General features: G+C 44.4%; 1 protein-coding gene across 2 annotated transcripts in view; it reads left to right on the top strand.

Moving 5' to 3' along the window:
* RIMKLA (ribosomal modification protein rimK like family member A) overlaps nt 1–11,365 on the top strand; it is a 37,456-nt gene extending 26,091 nt beyond the window's left edge. For both annotated transcript variants that reach the window (XM_005543750.3, XM_074010436.1), the window contains 2 exons: nt 3,685–3,888; nt 7,564–11,365. In XM_005543750.3, the coding sequence (XP_005543807.1) occupies nt 3,685–3,888; nt 7,564–8,054 (695 nt within the window). In that variant the 3' untranslated portion in view covers nt 8,055–11,365. The remainder of the gene's footprint in view (nt 1–3,684; nt 3,889–7,563) is intronic.
* The last annotated feature ends 3,700 nt before the right edge of the window (nt 11,366–15,065 follow it).

Below are 15,065 nucleotides of genomic sequence, written 5' to 3'. Positions count from 1 at the left end.
TGAGGCAGGAGAATAGCGTAAACCCAGGAGGCGGAGCTTGCAGTGAACTGAGATTCGGCCACTGCACCCCAGCCTGGGTGACAGAGCGAGACTCTGTCTCAAAAAAAAAAGAAAAACAAAATAATAATAATACTTTCTGTTACTATAGATTTACCTGTTTTGGCTATTTTATGTGAATGGATTTATACAGTATGTGGACTTTGGTGTCTGGCTTCTTTCGCTTAGCATGATGCCTTCAAGGTTCATCCGTGTTGTCACAAGTAACACTAGTTTATCTCTTTTTGTGACTTAATAATATGACCGTTGTATGGCTGTACCACATTTTACATTTCCACCAGCAGTGTTTGAGGGCTCCAGTTTCTCCATATCCCCACCATCACTTGTTATTTGTTATGTATCTATGTGTGTTTATTATAGCTATCTAGTGAGTGTGAAATGGTATCTCATTGTGGTTTCAACTTGCATTTGCCCAAAGACTAACGATGTTGAACATCTTTTCATGTGCTTGTTGGCCATTTGTGTATCTTCTTTGAAGGAATGTTTTTTCATATCCTTTGCCCACTTTTTAACTGGATTTTTAATCTTTTTATTTTCAAGTTTAAAGGATTCTTGTATAATGTAGATCCCTTTTTTTTTTTTTTTTTTTTAAGATAGGCTCTCACTGGACTGCAATGGTGTGATCTTGGCTCACTGTAGCCTCTGCATCCTGGGCTCAAACAATCCTCCTGCCTCAGCCTCCCAAGTAGCTGGGACTATAGGCATGCACCACCATGCCTGGCTGATTTTTCATTTTTTATAGAAATGAGATTTTGTCATGTTGCCCAGGCTGGTCTCAAACTCCTGGACTCAAGCCATCCACCCACCTCGGCTTCCCAAAATGCTGGGATTACAGGCATGAGCCACTGCGCCCAGCCATATAATGTAGATTCTAAATTCTTATTAGATATATAATAACATGTTTGAACATGTTTTTCCCATTCCCATAGGTTGTCTTTTCATTTCTTGATATAGTATATTTGATGCACAAAAGTTTTTTATTTTGGTAAAGTCTAACTTGTCTGTTTGTTTGTTTGTTTGTTTCCAAATGCTTTTGATGTCATTTTGTGCTTGCCTAATCCAAAGCCACACAGATTTACATTTATGTTGCCTTCTAAAAGCTTCATAGTTTTAGCCCTTACCTTTGAGTCTTTGATCCATTTTGAGTTAATTTTTATGTTTGGTATGAAGTAGAGGTTCAACTTTATTCTTCTGAATGTGGATATCCAGTTTTTCCCAGTACCATTTGTTGAAGAGCCTGTTCATTCCCCCACTAAATGCTGTTGGAACCCTTGTCAAAAATCAGTTTGCCATGTGCGTGAAGGTTTATTTCTGGGCTCTCAATTTTATTCCATTGATATAGTTCTATCTTTATGCCAGGCCACACTGTCTTGATTACTGTAACTTTATAGTAAGTTTTGAGATTGGACCCGTTTTCTCTCAAATGGGATTAACCATCCTTGTTATAATGGCTTCCTAGTGCTAGCATGAAGTATAAGTGAAATAATAAAAAATCAAAGTGCTTGGCACTTAGTACATGATTAACCAATCTTACTGCCTTTTTCTCCTTTTTTCCTTCTTGCCTTAAAACTGTAGCTCCTTTATTAACTGTAGACTGACCCCTATATTAAAACTTCTGTACCTGAAACCAAGTAACCCAGTTCCTATGTCTAGTCCCCATCTCTGCTGAAAATCCTACCTAATGTCTGGAGAACCCAGTGCAGATACCTGAATCCCAGCCATCTGTTGCCAGAAGTCAGATCTCCAGATCTCCTGGCATCAGATGTGTATCTTCTTGCCCCACACTCATTGATTGAAGACAGGGAACACTGACGCTGCATCGTCCACCCTTGCTGGGGCCTCTCCATTTTCCTCTTGTGACCCCTTGCTGGGTCCTATCCAACTTCCCTGACACACCCACTTACCTGCACACTCTCCTGTCACCTGCCACGTGGCCATCTTCAGATCATGTGGCCATACTCCTTCAGCTCTGTCAGGTGTCTAGGGTCCAGTCATCTTGGGAATGATTGCATCCTGGTTATAACATGTTTTGGAATTTACTTTTCAGTTGTATGTACCACTAGGGACTGGTTGGTTGGTTGGTTTGTTTTTGAGATGAAGTTTCGCTCTTGTTGCCCAGTCTGGAGTTCAGTGGCACCATCTTGGCTCACCACAACCTCTCTGCCTCCTGGGTTCAAGCGATTCTCCTGCCTCAGCCTCCCGAGTAGCTGGGATAATAGGCATGCACCACCATGCCCAGCTAATTTTGTATTTTTAGTAGAGATGGGGTTTCTCCATGTTGGTCAGGCTGGTCTTAACCTCCTGACCTGAGGTGATCTGCCCATCTCAGCCTCCCAAAGTGCTGGGATGACGGGCATGAGCCACTGCACCTGGCCTGGGACTGGTCTTTTTATTAAGACTTCAAAAGAGTTCCAGTCCTTGTAAGATGGTGACACAAAGCTTAGGAAAACCACCTCTTTGTTCCATATTTGCTGAAAATGCTCAGACTGGGCATGCTCATGTCAGATTTGCAGAGCAAATTTATCAGAACCCCTGCTCAGGTCTGTTAACTAATATATCAATGGAAAAGCCAATGTTGGCTGGGAATGGTGACTCACACCTGTAATTCCAGCACTTTGGGAGGCTGAGGCAGGCAGATTACTTGAGGCCAAGAGTTCGAGACCAGCCTGGCCAACATGGTGAAACCCCGTCTGTACTAAAAATACAAAAATACCAGGCATGGTGGTGTGTGTCTGTAATCCAAGCTACTCTTGAGGCTGAGGCAGGAGAATTTCTTGAGCCTGGGAGGCGGAGGTTGCAGCAACCCAAGATCGTGCCACTGTACTCTAGCCTGGGTGACAGAGCGAGACTCTGTCTCAAAAAAAAAAAAAAAAAAAAAAAAGCTGATGCTAAATTATTACAAAAGTGTAGGCGATTTGAACAGAAAATAATTTAGAATCAAGAAGGAATACTTTCTGCAGAGATCGACAGAGGCATAGGCCATTCCTTTGAGAATTAAATGGGTATAGCCAAATAATAACTTTATGTCTACAAGGAAGGATGCCTGTCAGTGGTTCCCTACTTTGAGCTCCCACAGAATTATGCATAGACCTCTCTTGATGTTATATCACTCTGTGCTACCTTTTTTTTGGGATCTCTCTCCAGAACTTGGAATTTCTCTAAAGTATGTTCAATAAATTATGTTCTACAAACATTAATTGACATCCGCCCTGTGCATCCAGCCCAGTGTTAGGTCTGAGGAGTTTTTAAAAAATGAGTTAGATGTCGATCCTGCCTCATCAGCATCCTGGGGGTGATGGCAGATGCTAATTAACTGTTTTGGGGACTGAATTGATTAGATCCTTGGGATTCTATTTTGGCTCTTTCTCTGTGTTTCTGGAATAATCATTATGTCATTTCAAAAAGAGTGATGGTGGAGGGAGAGGGTATTAGGACCTGAGGAAAGTTAAGGGAAAGTAAGGTTCCATGGTCATTTGATAAGAAGCAAAAGTCTAGCAGAGAAATAGAAGGGACCAAAGTGAGGCAAGTTCAGAGGGAACTGATGACTTGATGGACAAGGAGGCCAGATGGCAAGTACAGAGTCCAGAGCTTCTCTAAACCCCTTTCTTGCTCTTTCTCTTCTTAAAGGAAAAGCTGTTTTTCTGGCAAGAGATAAACATCACCTCTCTGACATCTGCCATCTGATCCGCCACGATGTGCCCTACCTGTTCCAGAAGTACGTGAAGGAGTCCCATGGAAAGGACATCCGGGTGGTGGTGGTAGGGGGCCAGGTCATAGGCTCCATGCTTCGCTGCTCCACTGATGGACGGATGCAGAGCAACTGCTCTCTCGGTAAGGTGTAAAAGCACAGGGTTTCATTAGGGTATTTGGACCCATTCACCAAATGTATATCGATCCCTACTGTCTTGTCAGACCCTCTGCTAGACACCAGGATCTCACAGATGAGAATGAGGAACAACCCCTTTCCTATGGCAGCAAGCAATCCTGGAGGGGAGCATATGAGTATAAGCACTGTGGCAGAGGTCAGACAAGGAGTGTCAGGACACGGAGGACTGAACCCTCTCCTCTAGGTGTTAAGACTTAAAAAGGGACTGACATGAGGACCGACATTGGAGAAAAACTCCCATCTGGGTAAAGGATGGAATGAAGGCATAAGATGGGAGGCAGGGAGGTGAGGCTTGAAGCTGTTGCAACAGCTCAGGCAAAAAAAAATAAGAGTCTAAAGTGATGACAGGAGAAATACCATATTTTCCTTTTATATTTTAATGGAAGTGTTTTCCTTTTTTGTATGATGCTATTAGAAAGCTACAGTTTATGCTTTGGTCGAATGCATAAACCCATCCCATTAACCCATTAATAAAGTTTGTTTTCTGTTGTACTGAATGGCGATACTCCAAGAGGGATGTAAGTTCTTGTCCCCATCGCAGAAAGCTATTGTCAACTTTATTGAATGAGTTTATATGTTGGTAATAGGGAAAAAATCACAATCACTAGTTATTATTTCCTAAATCACCATATGAGTGAGTATACCAAGTCCAGTGACTTATAATAAAGAGGCTTAGACACTGTCTGGTGCTTCTTTCATTGATAGTCATTGAGCATTTCCAGGAACAGACTCTGTGATGGATGCCTGGAGTGTAGAGATGATGAGAGAGCCCTTGCCCTCGGGTAGCATGTGGTCCCATAAAGAAGACATATGGGCCAGGTGTGGTGGCTTATGCTTGTAATCCCAGCATTTTGGAAGGCCAAGGCAGGAGGATCACTTAAAGCCAGGAGTTTGAGGCCAGTCTGGACAACAAAGTGAGACCCCATCTCTACAATTTTTTTTTTTTTAAGTTAGCCAAGTGCAGTAGCACATGCCTGTAGTCCCAGCTGAACTCACAAAGCTGAGGTGGGAGGATCCTTTGAGCCCAGGAGTTTGAGGCTGCAGTGAGCTATCATTGCGCCATAGCACGACAGTCTGGGCAACAGAGTGAGACCCTATCTCTTAAAAAGAAAAGGAGGAGGAGGAAGGAAGAGATAATTATAAGATAATTGTGATAAAGTGGTGTGTTGGAGTCAAATGCTAGATTCAGGTTGACATACTACTAAGTACCTTACATGTTATCTCATTTTCTTTTTTCTTTCTTTCTTTTTTTTTTTTTTCTGCGACAGTCTTGTTCTATTGCCCAGGCCAGAATGCAGTGGCATGATCCCAGCTCACTGCAACCTCCGCCTCCCAGGTTCAAGCGATTCTCATGCCGCAGCCACCCGAGTAATTGGGACTATAGGTGTGTACCACCACACCTGGCTGATTTTTGTGTTTTTAGTAGAGACACAGTTTCATCATGTGGGCCAGGCTGGCCTCAAGAGATCTACCCGCCTTGGCCTCCCAAGGTGCTGGGATTACAGGTGTGAGCCACCATGCCCAGCCCATTTTCATGATCATCATGTTTAGTGCCAAAGTATTGAACCTTGTGTATTATCATTTTGACTTTTTTAGTTACCTTACAAAATCCATTCATTAGTAACCATGTGGCTTTATAATTTATCCATGTTGCTTTACTTGGTGAGCTGTTTTAAAACTGTTTTATAGCCTTTTTTAGATACAGTGTCATAGGTGGGAAGGGACATTGTTAAGGTAAAGACACTAGTTGTTGGACCTGAGAATACAATTCTTAAATCTTTCCAAGGAGACTAACTGGAGACAAATCTGAAGTCCTAGCTTTTTAGCAAAGTAAGAGCAATCAGTCTCTCTGTCCTTGGTTCAGGATTTTGTCTCAGTCCTTTCCATATCTCTGTTTTTTTGGTTTTTTGTTTTTTGGTCCATTGAGGCATTTTATTTATAAATATTAATATGTATTACATCCCTAGAAAATTAATCCCAGGATTTTCCCATCTGTGTGTTTTCATCTTACTTTTTCACAGGCCATGATGGCCATGATGCTAGCTGAGGTTGTCAGTACAGTGAAACCAAACTGATGGAATGGGAGCAGATTATTCTGCCATTTTTCTGATCTTGAAGTTGCACATCAGACTGGGGCCATTCATTCCCCACTTGTTTAACCTGCCTGTGAGGTTCACAGCAATTTTCCCAGCTCTGTGATCATCAGTGTTTCAGATTTGCGAACGTAACTATGCTTTGTCATCACAGTTAGAAACCAGATGATGACTTTGGAGCATGGCCTAATAAGAACCTGGCGTTTGCCTCTTTTCGGCATTGGTGATGCCCTTGAGGGCATCAGCCAGGACATTGACGTGCACCATTATGGCAGCACAGAAAGACGGCAGAAGGTGCCATCTCTCTTCTTAAAAATCAGTAAGTTGTGGCCGGGCATGGTGGCTCACACCTGTAATCCCAGCACTTTGGGAGGCTGAGGCGGGCAGATCACGAGGTCAGGAGATCGAGACCATCCTGGCTAACACGATGAAACCCTGTGTCTACTAAAAATACAAAAAAAATTAGCCGCGCATGGTGGCAGGTGCCTGTAGTCCCAGCTACTCGGGAGGCTGAGGCAGAAGAATGGTGTGAACCCAGGAGGCGGAACTTGCAGTGAGCCAAGATCACGCCACTGTAGCTGGGACTGCAGCACTTGGGAGGCTGGGGGAGGAGGAACCCTACAGCGAGCCACCATACCCACCTAGTTTTATTTTTGTTTTTTGTAGAGATGGGGTCTCGTTATGATGCACAGGCTGGTCCAAACTCTTGGCCTCAAGCAGCCCTCTCACCTCAGCCTCCCAAAGTGCTGGGATTACAGGCGTGAGTCACTGTACCCAGCTGGCATTATTATTAATGGCTGTACAATACACTGTTTTTCCCTACTGTGAGAGATTTAGATTATAATTTTTCATTTCATCATTCAATATGTATTGAATATTTATTAAGTGCCCATCATTTACCTGGCTCTATGATTTGTATTTTAAATAATACTGCCATTAACATCTTTGTGCATAAAGCTTTTTTCCCCCCGTACCATAGGATTATTTCCGTGGTAGTGGGATGGCTGGGTCAGAGGAAATCAGCATTTTTTTTTTTTTTTTTTTTTTTGAGACGGAGTCTTGCTCTGTCACCCAGGCTGGAGTGCAGTGGCCGGATCTCAGCTCACTGCAAGCTCCGCCTCCCGGGTTCACGCCATTCTCCTGCCTCAGCCTCCCAAGTAGCTGGGACTACAGGCGCCCGCCACCTCGCCTGGCTAGTTTTTTGTATTTTTTAGTAGAGACAGTGTTTCACCGTGTTAGCCAGGATGGTCTCGATCTCCTGACCTCGTGATCCGCCCGTCTCGGCCTCCCAAAGTGCTGGGATTACAGGCTTGAGCCACCGCGCCCGGCCGGAAATCAGCATTTTTAAGACTAGATAAAAATTGGCTGTATTGTTTTCCTGAAGGGTGTAGTGATTTCCATCCAGACCTTCTGTGATTAATGATCGAGCCTGTCTTTCTTCCCCTCCTGAGCAGACCCCTGTCTCTTCTTTGAAGAGTCATCTGACTTCTCAGTTGTCACCTTTACATCACTGTGCTTTCCCCACAGGTGGCGTGGGTGTCATGTGCCCGCTGACAGAACAAGGCAAGCAGTTGGCTATTCAGGTGTCCAACATCCTAGGCATGGACTTCTGTGGCATTGATCTCCTTATCATGGACGATGGCTCCTTTGTGGTGTGTGAGGCAAACGCTAATGTTGGCTTCCTAGCCTTCGACCAGGCATGCAACTTAGATGTGGGTGGGATCATTGCAGACTATACCATGTCCTTGCTGCCAAACAGGCAGACTGGAAAGATGGCTGTCCTCCCAGGACTGTCGAGTCCCAGGGAGAAGAACGAGCCGGATGGCTGTGCTTCAGCTCAGGGAGTTGCAGAGAGCGTCTACACCATCAACAGTGGGTCTACCTCTAGCGAAAGTGAGCCTGAACTGGGAGAGATCCGGGATTCCTCAGCAAGCACAATGGGGGCCCCACCCTCCATGCTGTCCGAACCTGGCTACAACATTAACAACAGGATTGCTTCTGAATTAAAACTTAAGTGAATTCCTGCTCTTTGGCAGCATTTAAACCAAATCCTACTGCTTCCCTAGTAGTTTTGAGTGAATAAAATCTGGACTAATGTGATTTCATTTGCACAGAAACTAGAAATCCCATCTGGGCACTCAGCATTTTTTCTAACGATGATTTAAGCAAATGGCCTAGCTTTGTGGTTTTTACAAAGACAAATATAAAAACACTCACCAAGAACAACATCCCGACTGATCAATATGAGACTGACGTCTGCTGTGAGCACGTGGATGTTACAGCCGACTCTAAGGCACTGACCCTGCTGCTGCTTCGGACTTTTAGCAGTAGAACCCATTAACTCGAAATGGCTTATGGAAATATGTACTCAAAAGCAAGCATGGGATGGAAGCATGTGCAGGCGAGCTGGAATGTGACTGCAGTAATAGGTTCTTCACTAAGTGTGTGTGTGATGCTTGGAAAATACACAGTTCAAACACTATTAGAGGATCAATCTCTGCTCCCCATCAATCACCATCTTGACCATATTTCTCCGACACTCAGGATATGGTGTTTTAGGGAGCTTCCTCATTAGCATTTTCAATGAAGCACTTTGTAGAAAGTGAGATTGAACGTTCTTTGACTTCACAGGTTGGCAAATGTCCTGCTTTGTAACTGGGCCTTTCTACAAATTGCTTTGCCACTCTGAATTTACAGACCCTGCTTCAACTAATGTCAGCTCTAGCAGCTTCTTGCACCTTTGCTGCCTTTGGCCTCAGCTGGAAATGCACTTCAATGAGCTAGTGGCCACACACTTTATTTCTTAAGCGTGCACTAGAATCTAACACCATGGACTTTCTTTTTCAATGGACTCTGTTCACTTGTCATCCAGAAGCCAGGGTTTTTACCATAGAAAGCTACTTGGAGATCATCATTCTTCCCCTCCTCTACTGAAACTTTGTGTACTGCTTAGCTGTAGGAGGTTTCCTTGTATGAGTGTGTGTTGTAAGTCTATTGAGTAGATGGGAGCCATTGGAAACACTCCAATCCCCTTGAAATTCTCCTTTTACCTAGGATCCAGACACCTGTCCTTACCCACTTTTCCAAACGGGGAAGACTCAGGTATCAGGAATTACTCATTGCACATTTTGGCGGGGCTAATGTAGACATGACACCAAGTGCTTTTTATTTTAATTCTCTAAGCAGTAGATGAGATCTTTCCCTTGGGAGAAATCACAGAGATGGAGTTTTCCATTTCTGCTTATATGAAATATGACTGAAAATAAGCAAAGATACCTTTTTAACCAAATACACTAGAACATATGCACTCAAGAGTTAGCATAATTGGAGTTATTTTCTTGAGGTTGCATGTGCTAAGAACACTTAGGGTTCCCGTTTGGGGTTACCTTTGAAGCCATGCAAGGCAAAAAGCCTCGCAACTTTATAGTCAGACCTTGTGTTTTATCCAACCCCTCCTCCTGCCCACCAAGGTAATCCTGAGCTTCATCACCCATTTTATTTAGCAGACTTATTTTCTAATGCTCTTTAGCTGTTAAAAAAAAAATCATTCCTCAAAAAATAGATCTACCCTTAAAGGACAAAGATTTACCAACACTGAAGACCCTTACAAGTTGACAGTTTCTAAAGAGGGTTCTAGAAATGTTCTGTGTAAGGTCAGCTTCACTGGAATAAACATACGTCTTCCCAAGGTGACTACTTCGAAGGCAACACTACCCATTCGGGTGCAGAAATTACTGTACTTACTCTGCCAGAAATGTAAAATGTGTATAAAGTTAAGCTATTGCATTTTTTCGTAATACATTTAAATAGAAATTGGCTTTTAAAGTATTGTAGTTAAAACCAGATCTCACCAAGTAATAGTTGTACAATTGACAAATGTTTGGTGCCATGTAATGGAGATGTCACACTACACAGTTGTAGTTTAAATGCAGTCCAACATAAGGTGCATGCCACTGAACTGTAACCCTAGTAATGTGTCTTGTACAGTTGAAAAATAATACTTCACCTTTATATAAGTTAAGACATGTACCTTATCTTTACCACTCAGGGTGGCTTTAAAAGACAGACAGCTTTAGATTTGTTCTCACTGGAACTGGTTACACCTTCTGTGCAAACTTAACCAAGTGATGATCATCTGGAAGCTGCATTCCCTCATTTCCACTGTTTGGTGTGAATCTAGTCTCCCCACTTTATCTAAAAGGAGGCTAGCAGGGCCCCAGCCTGAGCAGAGCAGCTAGAGAGTGCTCCAGATTCCTTTGCCAAAGGAGGCCCATTTTCCAGCTGTGAGTGACATCTGTAGTCATTGGCTTCATTGCCTGGCACCAGTCCTGTCTAGAAGCGGAGAAAGCTGGATCACAGCTGGACCACAACCAGCCCCAATCCAGGATTTCCCATACCATGCTGGCTGTGGGCTCTGTGAGCCTCAGGCTATCCTTGTCATAGCTGGCCACAGGCCTGCTAAAGGAACATGGGGTGCAGAGCCAGAGCCTAGTTCTGGCTCTCTGCTTGAACAGCTGACCTTGTGCAATGACAGGAACTCTATGTCTCCGTGTTTCATTCAGATAGAGAAAATGCCTCATTTGTTTACCTCTTTGAGGCTGAAGTAAGTAAGTGATACTGGTGCATGTAAGTTAATGGTAGTAGAACACCTCCCACATCTGATCTGTAACAGTTTCACATCACTCCTTAACAAAGAAAAAGGCCAGGCCGGGCGTGGTGGCTCACACCTGTAATCCTAGCACTTAGGAAGGCCAAGGCGGATGGATCACGAGGTCAGGAGATCGAGACCATCCTGGCTAACACAGTGAAACCCCGTCTCTACTAAAAATACAAAAAATTAGCTGGGTGTGGTGGCCGGCGCCTGTAGTCCCAGCTACTCGGGAGGCTGAGGCAGGAGAATGGTGTGAACCCGAGAGGCGGAGCTTGCAGTGAGCTGAGATTGGGCCACTGCACTCCAGCCTGGGCGACAGAGTGAGACTCCATCTCAAAAAAAAAAAAGCCATACAATCTTGGCATTAGCACACTGAACAGTGGTAAGGACCCTGAGAAAGGAATGCAGCTTCTCAGAGGCCTCACTTCCAGCCAGGGAAACTTAAGACCTGAAAGGAATATGGCTCTTTGTGTATTCAAACAGCCTTCTGGATGTATCATATATAACCTGAAACTCTCCACTCTTGTATACCAACTAACGAAGTCTTCCTTATGTAACATAGATTGCAGTGTCTGTATATGGTCTTTCCATTATCTGGTAGTAGCATCTTGAAACTGGTCAAAACTTGAATGCCAATAGCTCAGTCACTCAGAATATACGATTCTGCACTTGGGAAAAGCGTCTTCATGCTGTTTTTCTGATCAGATATGGGGTTGCCAAAATGAGGATTTGGGGCTTTAGGTCTTTAGGATCTCAGAAACAATATAAGTGGATCATAAGCCACTAGTGTCACAATTGCAGGCTCACTGGTTCCAGCTAAAAGGAGATTCCATGACCATGGGGACCAGGAGAGGAGGAAAGGAAAAAGGGAAAGGTCTGGAATAGTTTTGTGAAAGAAAGAGAAAATTGGGATCATTTGGAATTCTAGTAGGAAGGAGGGAAAAAATGGCTCTTCTGTGGGCTGTTTTAATGAAAGAATCATGAATATGTATTGATTAGAAGTAGATGTCTTTGAAGCTCTTCTGCATAAAGATAATGAGATGCATGGATTTCCATCCACCCTGGAGAAGTGGGGGAGATGTGCTTCCTCCCTTCTTTAAATCCTGAGGAATGCTGGTCTTGAGAACACTGAATGCAAATCTGGGGAAGATGTAAGCAGCTGCCTGGGGAGTTTTAGGACCGCCCAAATAAAAGCTGACCCTCCCAGAGTCTAATGAACCGGCATACTATGTGCAGGCATAGCCTTAGCAGCTCAGTTTAAGGAGTCAGGTCAGAGAATAAATCCAACCTTAGTCAAGTCACTACAGTTTAATATTTTCCTTTGTAACTGGAGGTAAGCCTGTTTGCCATTAGTCTGAGTGGATGTCTTGGGAAGGCCCCTGAAAATAGCCATATTTGTCACTGTCCCTAAAGTGAATGTTCTTAGATCTGGGACTATTTTTGACTCTACCTCTGAGACTCAAGATCAGTACAGATTGTTACTTTAAAATGTTACCTGGAAGACAATTCTTCTAAGGGATATAGTGTTTTAATCTTTTCCTAAAACTAAATCATGCCTCCATTCCAGGTCTATGGCTAGACTCTGCAGCCCTCCCTCCTAAAACCACAGGGCTGAATGTGAAAACTTTCTTTTAAGCCTTTCCATTTCCTTGTCTAGGTACAGTTTCTGTGCCAACATGCACTGTCCCAAGCCCTGTGCTGGCATTCCAGCCTGGTTTGGTAATTTCACTGTGTGGTGTTCTCTGGGGTTCCAGGGCCACACTAAGAAAGTCGCTTATGAGCCCCATTTGAGATCATGGAAATAGCATTTTGGAGACCAGTCTAGTCCCTCATTTTATAAATAGGGAATCTTAGTTCCAGAGGCCGTGGTCACTTGCCAGTCAATAGCAAGGCTGGACTCAGGCAACCTGATTCCTCATCCACTTTGGCATGCTGCCGGGGGTAGCTCCATCCCTCCCTGGAATCGAGCACATGCTCCCATCCTGGGCCTACCCTCCGCCTCTTCCCCTTCTGATGAGCCTCTGTTCTGGATCAACACGGTGTTGATGTGCCAGCCGTCAAGGGTTCAGCACTTGGATGGCTTCTAGGTGAGAGCCCCAGAGGCATGTATATTTCCATGATGCAAGCTGGCTTCTGGCCCGCACCGTCTTTAGACCAGCCAAGACCATTTAACTCTACCCCACACTTTCAGTGGTGGGATGTGAGGAAGAAAGCCCATGCCAAGCTAACTGAAAGCTTATTTGGCTCCAATTCAGCCAATGTTCCCTCACTGCGGAATGTCCTGGAACCCAAGGGTTTGCAGCTCCTAAACCTACTGCATTAGGCACACCCAAAAAGAAATCCTGTTTGATTCACATGCTCCAGTTTCAATCAGCAACAAGGTCAAAAGTTTCCCCCTACTTTCTGTTCCACAGTGCGTCCCCCTTGCAGCCAGACATTAGGCACAGATGCATCCCTGTTGTAACCCAAATGTCAGCTGAGGACTCCCTGCCTCTTGAAATCCAGATAGGTCTGATAACTGGATTCTGGTTCTGAACCTCTACATTTCTGTGATTTCTCAGAGACTTATATTTTTGCAGCCACTGCTGACTCCACACTTCTGCTACCTCATTTTAAACAGCGTCTTATCCCTGCAATGCATCAGCTGAGACATGAAGCTCAGTTCCCTCGCCCATTTCCACATAGCAAAATTCAAGTGAGTGAGTGTGTGTGCCTGTGTGTGTCTCAGTGACGTGGGAAGGAATGGCAGATGCTACAACAGTGCAGACTCGGCACCCCATTTATAGAATGTTCTTTTTATATACTATGGAGGAATCTCCACTCACCTTCCACTCCACGTGGTCCCTGTTTCCTGTCCTTGGGACAAAGCAGATCCATTTATATTCTCACATACAGCCAGATGGATAGCCATTCCTTTTCTTAATTTGATTCCTGCCAACACCCTTACCGTCACTACTTCACCTTTTACCATGAGTGGCTTATTAAAAGCATTTTCCTGGACAAAGACAGTTCCCTCTCAAGGGGAATTCGAGTGCCATCTCTTAAGGTGATGCATTATTTTATTCTCACGACACAAGCCAGGCATCACAATGACCATATTCACCACTCGTTGCCAGGGGCACGCCTTTTGGAAGGCAGCATGGACTAATGTGAATGGTACTAGTTTGAGTCAGATCCAGTTCAAATCCACGTAACTTAAAGCTTGTGTGACCCAGGGACACTTTACTTCAACTTGCTAAACTTTAATTTTGTCACCTATAAATGTGATAAACTTGAATGTGTCGCACTTAACCACATGCCTGGCTTTCCATAGGTTCCTTTCCTCTTGCTCCCCCCACTGTGAGGAATACAAGCATCGCCTTCTTGAGATCAGGGCTCAGTGCCAAGGGATAAAAGCTGGCAGACAGCAGCTTTACAGCTGGGAAAAAGAGCTGCTGGGGGCAGGGCTGGCGGCAGCTCAAGCATGCTGTGGTTCAGGCCTAATGACTGAAGGTCCCATCCATCCTTGAGGTTTTATGATGCTGTGTGCAAGATCTAGCGAACGTATTTGGCTAAGAAAAATCCTGGAGGAAAGACTGCCTCAGACAACTGGGAGACTGGAAAGCCGACCTGGAAAGCAGCCTGACCTTGGATGATTTAGCACCTGGGTTTTTTGGCTCTTCCTGTATTAGGTTTGCTGGCTTCGCATCAAATGGAAGGAGGCGGTGCCAGGGACGTGAATTAAACCTGTCAAATAGAGGGTGAGGGGAGTGCAGAAGGCTGGGGGGAGGGGGCTGTGTGGGGAACTCTGATAGTCCGACAGCACCATCTGGACTTGGCAGGGATGACAGCCCTGAAATCAGATGGAACTAACCAATAAAGCAGCTAAAATTCTGCTGTCCTAGGCCTATCCGGAGTGGGACTCCCATAATCTCCTATGTAGAAGGAACACGGATCTCCTGTAAGGGGAGAGCTGGGGCCCTTAATCATTCTGGAGAGTTAATAAAGGTCACTGTAGAGGCAGGACTAGGCAGGTGCCTGGTTTGCTTAGTCCCACCTTGAGGGCTCGAGTTCCAGTGGTGTGTTGAACTGGTCTGCACTGGCCCATGACAGAGTGGATTGTTCAATTTTCAGGAATTTTGTAAGCTGGTTGGTAAACACAGCCACAGTGACCATTAGAGATTATATTAACCTACAATTAAAGTATATTAAAAACAGTAATAAATACTCAAAACTCATCACTTCCTAGTTATTTTACTATTATCTATGTTCTTGAGGATACTGACATCTATTGTATTCGTATGGTGTGCTACAATATAATGGCGTGCTATTGCCCATCTCTTCCCAACCTGACCATTCAGTGACATCCCATTGGTAGCTGGAGAATCGGCCCTACTGA

The sequence above is a fragment of the Macaca fascicularis genome, chromosome 1 (assembly GCF_037993035.2).
Source record: "Macaca fascicularis isolate 582-1 chromosome 1, T2T-MFA8v1.1".
Taxonomy (NCBI): domain Eukaryota; kingdom Metazoa; phylum Chordata; class Mammalia; order Primates; family Cercopithecidae; genus Macaca; species Macaca fascicularis.
The sequence above is the reverse complement of the archived record's forward strand: the minus strand, read 5'-3'. Positions and strand labels throughout refer to the sequence as shown.